Source organism: Ostrinia furnacalis, unplaced genomic scaffold (assembly GCF_004193835.3).
Source record: "Ostrinia furnacalis isolate ACB-3 unplaced genomic scaffold, ASM419383v2 OfSCF7574, whole genome shotgun sequence".
NCBI lineage: Eukaryota > Metazoa > Arthropoda > Insecta > Lepidoptera > Crambidae > Ostrinia > Ostrinia furnacalis.
In genome coordinates, this window is record NW_021137813.1 from 277232 (window position 1) to 286877 (window position 9646).

At 37.6% G+C, this 9646-nt stretch overlaps 1 protein-coding gene and 1 long non-coding RNA gene across 3 annotated transcripts; one reads left to right on the forward strand and one right to left on the reverse strand.

Moving 5' to 3' along the window:
- Positions 1–3414: 3414 nt before the first annotated feature.
- On the forward strand, positions 3415–4381 carry LOC114365218 (uncharacterized). The gene is made up of 2 exons (XR_003656913.1): positions 3415–3538; positions 4150–4381. It is a non-coding gene; the product is annotated as an uncharacterized LOC114365218 (long non-coding RNA).
- A 766-nt stretch (positions 4382–5147) lies between these two features.
- On the reverse strand, positions 5148–9056 carry LOC114365217 (dentin sialophosphoprotein). Of its 2 annotated transcripts, none has more exons than XM_028321752.1 (9): positions 8976–9056; positions 8375–8550; positions 7079–7267; positions 6216–6602; positions 6067–6132; positions 5926–5988; positions 5767–5847; positions 5578–5637; positions 5148–5354 (listed from the first exon to the last, which is right to left on the reverse strand). In XM_028321752.1, the coding sequence occupies exons 2-9, from the start codon at positions 8528–8530 to the stop codon at positions 5163–5165; spliced, it is 1194 nt and encodes a 397-aa protein (XP_028177553.1). In that variant the 5' UTR covers positions 8531–8550; positions 8976–9056; the 3' UTR covers positions 5148–5162. The 2 variants fall into 2 exon arrangements, with proteins under 2 accessions (XP_028177553.1, XP_028177554.1); XM_028321753.1 differs by having other exon boundaries at positions 9019–9035.
- Positions 9057–9646: the final 590 nt, after the last annotated feature.

A 9646-nucleotide genomic window follows, 5' to 3' on the forward strand; every position in this document is an offset into this window, starting at 1 on the left:
AGTGACAAGTGTGAAAGCACTTGCTAATCCACTCGTGCGTTTCCTCGTCTTCTAATAAGCAGTAAGTGACGCCCCGATGTGGCGGAACTAACCGGGCCATTACTACTGAGGGGGCAGAGGGCGCGTTAACCTTGACACGTGGATTCGAGTAGTACTTATTTGCGGGAGTTGAGTTGAATAATATGAACAGTTTTGAGGAGTTTGAAGAATTTAAAGTTTAGTTAAACTTATTATTCAAACAAATTAAAAGCCAACCAAACTATTACTAAGAGGATTTAAGACACTATTTAAATCAAAGATGTAATGGCTAAATAATGTAATAAATAAATAAATAAAATAAAACATCGGCCGACAAAAAGTTTGTAGTCTACGGGATCGGGGTGTCTAAAATTAAATAATGATCTTAGGCTGGGTTGCACCATCTTATCTTAACCATAACAATAATACTAACCAGTGCTTTTTGTATGTGGTTTGACAGGTTTTTGACGTTTATCAAATCTTTGTTTAGTCTGATGAACGACGATTGGATGGATATTTGCTATTTTTCAGGCATTAGTGCCTACGTAGTTAGCTACGAAATGGAAAAACTAAAACTTTTTACCTGATAATACCTACTCGTATTGTTATGACAAACTGAATTTCAAGCAGGTGAAGCCGCGTTAAAAAGCTTTTATCAATCATCATGATGCAATTGAAAATCAAAATTTCAGATTCTGAATGTAAAGCTTCGTTGAGTGACTTTACATACCACTCATAGCTTATGATTCCGATAATGTTCTACACATCACCACACATGGTAGCGGGTATATTTGGGCTGCGCACTAACAATGTCTTGCTATTATTGCCGGTGGTAGGAAGCCTTGTTTTCCCACGCTGCGAGCCGTTACAAAGGCAACTAATAATTTAGACAATTTTCCAATATCAGGTTCAGGTTGGTGGGATGCATGAGCGCCAGCGATTTTAAAATTGTGGGTAAATGAACCATCCGTAAAAAGAAAGTTCGTCTTATAATGAAAGCGAAAAAAAATCTTTCACTTTAGGTACCTACAAGATTTATAAAAAATTCTAAGGAGTGGTTCTATACATTTATTTATTGTTCAAATGATTTTATGACGAAATCTATAAATCCGAGTTGGAAAAAATTGAGAGGAACTTCAAAAGGACAGCGGGTCCATTCTCCTTGAACAAACTTGGCATTCATTGGTTCATTCATTCATTCATAAATATTTGAATTTGAATTCATTAGTTAGATTTATTAGCGACCAAACCTTAGATCTTGGCTTCACATTAGAAATGGCGACGTAAGTAGATGTAGAAATAGTCCCGCAAACAAGGAAGAGTTAAAATCAATAGTTACAAACATTAACCAAAATCCCACCCAAAAAAATGTGTAAAAAACTAGCCAAGTCTCGATGGAGCTGCTTGTTTATCTCTAAAAAGTAATGAAATCTAGACAAATTCGTGCCAAGTCTATGGTTCCTTACTGCGATTTCTTTATTATTATAGTTAATGTTGTGTGACTTGGCCGAAAGATGACGAAAATTTCTGTGTTCTGGTCTTATCCAGAGGTTCTCAAATAGGGGCCTGAAAATGCGGTGAAATGGTTCCAGTAAAGGATGATACGGCAGTGTTTGCTTCGCGCTCGACTCCAGATAGCAAAAAATACTTTTAACTTTTTCTTAAAAAAATATTAATGATTTGAATTTCACTCCCGTGAACCCCTAGTTCTGGGTGGTAAGCTAAATAAGCTTGTGTTACGAGAAGCTCGCTCTTCACTTGGACTACACCCCAAGGGTAGTCCACAGAAACCGCAAACACCGTATCAGCGTGTGCAGTACACGGACCAAGCATTAGGTACCGGGGAGTTCCTCTATCGCTCTAAGCGCGGTCTATAAATCCCAATACTGTGTTCCAGGAAGGCTTTATTACTACTGCATGTTTATACTGTGCATCTAGATTTCATAGATTTATTTGCGAGGAGATTGTACAGTCGTAAATGTATTGTCTTATAATCTTACTTAGGCTGTTTCATCTGTGGAAATTAGCCGACGTTTTAATGTTATGAAAATAACCAATTGCTGGAGCGGTATTTTTAATGTACCTGCGCGGATGTATGCGCGGCTATGTATGAGTATTTAAAGCATACCTAAGTATCCTGGGTATTTAAGGATTACCAAAAAACCCTTATTTGGTTTTGCAAAGGTCATCTGTCCATCTATTTGTGATTTATCTTCGATACTCTTGACAGTAGGTATCAGTTAAATGGATATTACTTTAGATATTGATGACGCCTGCCTTTCAGTAGAAATAAAGTCTCGAAAAAGCATCTTTCGGTATCTTCCCTGCGTAGTGAAGCAAAATGGTTGACAAAAATGTATCCCGTATCATTGACTGACAGCATTCTTTTATTAAATTGTTAGACCATCATGTCTATATTGGTTAACCATGATTTTTGCCAGTGACTGTACGACGCTACCTTTGTCGTTTTAGACAAATGGCGTTGTGGTCGCTTGTCTACGACGCTAAACGTTCGTGGCGCTTTTGTAACTGCGTATTATTGCACGGTGGTGAAATTATTTAGATTGTTGCTATCTTTGTTATCGCAATACTTGTTAAATTGTACCCAAAGTTTGTAATTTTGGTGCAAAAGTCAACAAGTTTAAAAAAAGTTACGATTACCTAGATCTGCAGAGGGAATATTGTAAGAGTTGCTCAGATGTGATTGTCATACATAGAATAAGTATAGGTATGGATTTTAAGTTTTTGTTGCAAATACCGTTCCTGGAAAATATCATAAAAAGTTTATAAAACTTGTAATTCACACAAGTACGTAAAAAGCAACTGTAGACAAAGTCTTTTTTTCATTATTGAGATTCATGCAAGTAAGTAGGTAAGTAAATAATTCAGATAAGTAGATGCATAATTTATCGAATCGAAGTCTATAGCTATGACGTGACATTGTCTATGTCTAAACTGAACAAAAGTAAAGAGTCACTCACTTTCCTAAATAAACAATAGATAGAGTCTAATCTGCAGTGTGAAAGCTGCAGTCCGCGAGGAATGGCGCCGTATTACGAGAGACATCACTCTGAATCGTGATTCACAATGATGACCACGACTACTCTGACAAGAGTGTACCGACTGAGAAGAAGAAGAATCTAATCTCATACAAACCATCTCTACCAACATACCATTTGAATATCAGAATAATCATGTTTTTGACAAACTTACAGCTTACAGTGATGATATAACTATAGTTAACTATAATAGCCGATAGCGGGAACAATTGGCTGGCCGTGGAAAGTGGTCTAAACGTACGGCCTGCAGGCTGTGCAATTTTACCTCATATCACACGCCTGCATGCTAGTGGTGACGTGTGTGTTGGAGTTTGGATCGTAAGAAGGAANTAGTTCAGAGTATTTCCCCGGGGTTGGTGGACACAGCCATGATCGGCGAAGGGAACCCTCTGCCCAAGATGCGACCAGAAGATGTGGCAGATGCCGTCGCCTATGTGCTGGCCACGCCGCCTTCTGTCAATGTAAGTGGTACTTTTCAGCAAACAAAAGGTGGAAATAGGGTGAAATAGCACTTTTGTCCTAGAAAACGACTTAGAGTAGGCGCACACCGTTGATTTTTCGTCGGCCTATAGTTTAGTCGGGCAGTTGATCAGTATGGGCATGTATGGTAGTGCGCACACTACGCCGATACGATTTAGCCGATTCTTCATACAAATTAATCGGGCACAAACTAAAAATCAACGGTGTGCGCCTACTCTTACCTACATCACTAAAATGTCTCAGTCTACACTATCGCATTAATGCTGGTAATGTGTCATTATTCTGCTTTTGAAAGTGAAACGCTTCACATACATACTTAGTTCCCACGTTCCAATGTAATATGAATTAACTTTATGCGGGTATGCGTATACCTACGCATTACGCGTATCTTTATTGGCGAGTAGAAGAAGTAACTCGCTAAATATCCTGAAAATGATCTTTATTTAGGTAGGAGAAACTTTTTAGTAAGTACCTACCTGTATCTAAATTGAAAACTTTTAGAGTTAATATGGTTCATACACGACTTAAGTGTTATTAGGGCATCGGATACCAATAGAGTACCTATCAAACACTACATAAATGATTTTTTCAGGTCAATGAAATGGTCATCACAACAGTTGGCGAGAAGAGGCTATAGGATTTTAAGTGAAACCACAAACTTTATTTCGATTTTTATTATCTTACATGACATTATGTTTAAGAATAAATTATCTAAATACAAAAATATGGCTGTTTTATTTGATTACCATGGCACTTAGTGGTAGAACAAATCCAACCAGCCATTCTACTAAAATATAAGGGTTCCGTTTTTCCTTTTGAGGTACGGAGCCCTAAAAAGGAGCCAAAGTTTTATTATGGCTTTCTTCACAAATATCGTCCCTCCCAATTTCTATAAGTGGCTATTAATGGTCTGTTCTTAAATATCTATAAGCTTACTAGCTAATATCTTATTTGAAACGACCAGCTTTTATTTATTATTGGTTAGTCTATTTCTATTCCTACGTGGTGATGGCATTGCTAGAGCTTGCTGAGGCTTGCCCCATGATGTTGGTAGCGAACTGGAGGAAGGCGCGCAGGATGTCCATCTTCAGGGTCCAAATCGGAGACGAGGGTGGTTGCTGGTCGTTGCGAGTCTGCTGAAGAAAACACTATTGTTAAAAGCCGTATATTTTTCGTGATATTGGTGCAGAAACTAGATGAAAACGTGCGTGGAAAAAAACTTAAATTCGGAAAATTTAAAAAGAAAGTTAAAGTGGTGGCACAAAATAATAATCTGGTTACGAATTGAAGAGGGATGAATCTGAATAGCTAGAAAGACGGTGTTTTCAAGTACTGAAATAAGAATGAATAAAATAAACAAAATTAAAACACACGTAGAGGAAATAAATTAATCTTACCAACATAAATCCTATGATAAAATCATAAAAGTTATAAACATAAAAGATATTTTGAACATTTTATTTTATGACATCATAACACAAACCTATCTACATTTGTACATTTTACGAAATTAAATCAATGAGCATTATGACACTGGGCACATTTAACCACAAAGCCCCCGTAGTATTTCTCTAAAAAGGTGAAACTAAACTAAAAAGGCGGACTTCAACGTTTCATATTCTGTTCGAATCTCAAGTTCCGCTTATCAAGGTATCTCCTCCAGGGATGGGAGCTGCCCCCCGAGCTACTCTTGGACATGTCTCCGAGCAGAGACATCACGAGACTGAGGAAGAAGCCAGCGGAGTCCGCCATTTGCATGCCGCCTCCTTCTTCGGAACTCGCGTCTGGGTCTCCGGCCTGAAAACTCATATTATTTGAATCTCTGGCGCCGTTGAGAAATATATTATTTACTTAGGTACTATCTTATTACGAGTTTACACTCGTACATACACTTACGTGTATATCAAACTCTGAAATAATAAGTGTATTTAACTACATCGTAAAATTTCTCACATATTTCATCAATTTAATATTTTTGTTAATGTATTTCATAATTATAAACACTAAAAAGCAAACGTACCGCGCTCGTGCCTTTTACTAGTTTTGATACTAGATTTCCGAAGAAAGCTCCATTGTTTTGCTGAAAGTGAAATATGTAAACAATAATGATTTGATCGGATGATGAACGGTTCGAGCATTTTAGAAAGAGCAATCAAAATTATAGAAGCGGTCAAAATTTTTAAAATTATTAAAGAAATAGAAGGCATACAGCTCCACCGCCGGTGAGCGTATCAAGAGATGTCAGGAGATAGCTTGCGATCACAGCTCCGGGGTTTTCTTCACCTTCAGACTGTAAACACATTATTTATAATATTATATTTGTGTTTCAAAATCGCGTTAAAAACGTCGTACTAAACGCTCTACTTACCAGTAATCCAACGAAAAGTCCTAGACCAGATGCAATAAGTGCATTGATGTCAATTCCATCACCCTGAAATCATCAAAGTAAATTGGATTTCCTAAATAATTTAATAGCCTACTTCATTTTCTCCAGTAAAACTTTACTTACGCTGAGGTTTACAACTATACCACTAACTGTAGCCAAAAGAGATCCCAGATCAGACTGACCGTCTTCCTGAAAAAATATTATTATCACGTAAGTAAAGACTGTTTTTTTAACAAATTAACATTAGGTTTAGGCCTTCATAGAAAACTTACATCTCCACTCAAAGACGCCAATAATCCCAAAATACCTCCACCCTGACCGTCTCCTTCAGGAGGTTCGTCTGAGAAATCATCGTCATCAGGCTCTTGGTCCGACGCCTTTGAATTGTCATCACCATTCTCTAAACTCTCTTCCTCTCCTTTATTCCGTTCTTCATCACCATTGTCGTCATCACCGTTGGAATCATCATCACCATTTGAGTCTTCGCTATCCGAACTGTCTTCTTGGCTGTCCTCTTCGGTCTCTTGGCGTTGGAAAGGGGGCGGTTTTAAACCCTTTATTTCGTCAATCTCAATTTCATTGTCTTTAACGCTACGCCGAAGGATTAGGTGGCCTTGGTTGTATGCCAGTATTTCTCGCATTATGTTTCGTAGAAATGGCTGCAATTTAAGAAAAAAGTGTCAAATTTTATAGTACATATCGCTTAATAATAACTTGAAGTAATTAAAAAGTAGTTATTGTTAGTTAATTAAATTGATATGGATTTTACTTACCTCAATTAATGCAGGTGCATGTATTTCTTTACGTGCTCACTCAAAACAATGTGAAGTCTCCAACATTTTCCATTTGCTAGGTGCACTCACACACAAAAACATGTGCATTATTATTTGTGTATTGTGCAATGTGCATTAAAAACCGTAAAATAATTAAAATAAAAATACCGTTTACCGTTTTTGGAAAATATAAGAGCCACCATAGTAATGTGCTGTGTCTGTGTGAAGCTAAGGTGTGAAGGTGAAAGTAGGTAAAAGTACGCGACGAACCTCAAAAAGACCAGAAATAAAAGCGTATTTAATCGGACCCAATCAAAAAAGTTAGAAAATTGGGTTGCTGTTGTAAAGTTTTAAAAACTTACAGTGGCCCCACTAGAACTAGGGAACAGGGCTCCAGCCAGCCGCAGCAGACTCAGAATGTTGCTGCCTCCAGTGGAGGAAGTTTGCATGGGCTCGCTGAACACGGCGTCGTCGTCATCATCGTCGTCGTCGAAGGGATCCAGCGTGCTGGTGGAAGGTGGAGGAGACACGTCCTCGGGTGATTTTGACAACTGGGAAGATAAGTGATCATTGGTTAATAAAAGTAAGGAGTAAGCTGCTTCCACGTGGTGCAAAAAGTTCGACATAGCGGTAGGACCACGGGTCGGGAGTGCTGTTGACTCCTAGATTATTTCAATGACAATTATTAGCATCAATATTTTTCTTCTGATTTCCTCTTGAAAAATATTGTTCTATAACTATTGTAGGTACCTACTCGTACTTTGATTAAAGTCGTGACAGTAACTTTTCTTATTGATATCCTCCCTCGGGAGTCGATACTACTCAATGGTAATGGGTAAAATTTTTAGTCGTACATTATTGTTGGTGTTACAGTGTTTACTTACTTAGGATGATAAAGTCATTTCTACCTATGTAACCTCTACTACTATTACATACGGTTGAGTAGGTATGCCCGCTAAGTATCGTAGCGTATGCATTCGAGCGTACAGTGTCACTGTTAAATTTAATAGCACTTGTTAAGTACTCGTTATGCCAAAGCGAAAAGCGGTTCTTTCGCAATAAAGTTTAACATGCAAAAACTGGTTGCTGCCAAGTACACTTTAATGCAGTCAAATTCCGGGGAAATATCTTCCATGATTACACGCATTACCGAATATGTCTAAAAGTTTCGCATTTGGTCATTGGATTTCCGTTTAATTTCCTTTTGACAGAATAACTGTGTAGGTAATTACCTCTTGACTCTACCACTGCATCTATTGCTAAGTCCAACCAAGTAGTGAGTGTTAAAAGTAGTTCCAGGAAAATTCAAAAAAATATATCGGATCTTCAATGAGATAAGATAAACGACAGAAGTAAGGGATAACCTGAAGTAAGGGATTAAAGGCTTTGACTAACAGGGTTGGCACGAGCGTGGTTGGTGCATTGGAAAGATATCGATTCATAAGTTGAAAACATTCCTGAAAGGTTTTCGTTTGGTTATTTTACTTCAATGGTAATATTTATCTTTCTCTATCGTTTTTATCCGCGTTTGAAATTTATATCCTCATGCTAGACTCTAGCATGAGGATTTAAATAAAATGTTTTACTCACACTGATGTGACTCTAGCAGCTAGAGTCACATCAGTGTGAGTAAAACAATATAAAAAATTAAAACTTACCGAATCACTACTCCCCTCAGGCACGGCTGATTCCTTCGGAAAGTCAAGTTCATTTTCGGCGTAGCCTCGCCTTCTTCTTTCACCAGCTGGCACACAGAACGCGTTCCCTAGCAGGCACAGAACCCAGAGCGTCGCCACGTGTCGTCTGCACTCCATTGTCACTGCCACTGGAATAACTGAGCAGAAATATGCTCTCGAATAAAGAAGGTTCTAAACTAGCACCCATTAGAGGAACAGGAATGCTGTTGAGTTGTAGGTGATTAGGAAATGTGCACATTAGCTGGCGCCTTATGTGATTGCGAAATTGCGCGTTCTTATACTTAAAATCATCATTAATTAGCCTTTATTAAGATCCACCTGTCAATTCCAGTACTTTGGCGCCGGATTAAATTAGTTCATTAATTAAATATTAAGTGATGAATGACTTATCTAAATGACGAATTCCAATGTAAAAAGTGGTTAATTTGAATTAGGTAATTTTAAAAGATCAAAACGTCTGAGAAATAAACTGATTCATCAAAAAATACTTTTGCACTTACGTCAAAAAATCTATAGTAAACTTACGTAAAGGAAAAGAAAGTTTTGTTAATAATTTACTTACCTATATTTTAGATTTCGATATGTTGATAGAGTTTGGATGAGACACCTGTGTGACTAGATGCGGTCCTATCAGTAGGCTGCCACTGATTGGCGCGGTCTAGGCCGCAAGGAGTATCTTATAACAAAACTGGGTTCCGCTCGCAGATACAGGCTGATGCATTTTGTTATTCACACACTCAAAAAAAAACACCTAATTTATAAAATCTAGTTTTCATATCCTTTAATATCAGAATACGAAAAACGGTTAGCAAATCGTGTAGTTTAGTTGGTAGAAGTAGTAGGTACTTCCGAGAAATTCTTGACTTTTTCGTTTCTTATCATCTAAAATCGTCTATGAAAATACCTACCCCAAATTGCTAAAAATATTATTGACCAAATTAACTCGCCACCTACATAAGACCTTTAGGAAGTAGAGTCGCATTATTAGGAAGTAAAACACTCATTCATGTTTTTTGTGATGACTTTATCCAAATTAATATGCTTCTAAAATTATAAAGGGAATTATCCTATTATCATATTAATTTTCGTTTCCTCAGTAAAAAGCCTTATGAGATATTTACCAATGTAAATTTTTAATAAATCACCTCAATAGCTAGAATATGATCAGCCTGTAGAGCCAGGCATGAGGCGCGAAGGTCCGGCGCAGGCTCGTATTAGCCGATACTGCGCTTG

Coding starts and splice junctions, on each gene's coding strand:
- LOC114365217 (XM_028321752.1), bottom strand. CDS start 8,530: ATGGAGTGCAGACGACACGTGGCGACGCTCTGGGTTCTGTGCCTGCTA. Junction 5,848..5,925: donor GACTTTTCGTTGGATTACTG/GTAAGTAGAGCG, acceptor ATGTGTTTACAG/TCTGAAGGTGAAGAAAACCC. Junction 5,638..5,766: donor CGCTCACCGGCGGTGGAGCT/GTATGCCTTCTA, acceptor TTTCACTTTCAG/CAAAACAATGGAGCTTTCTT.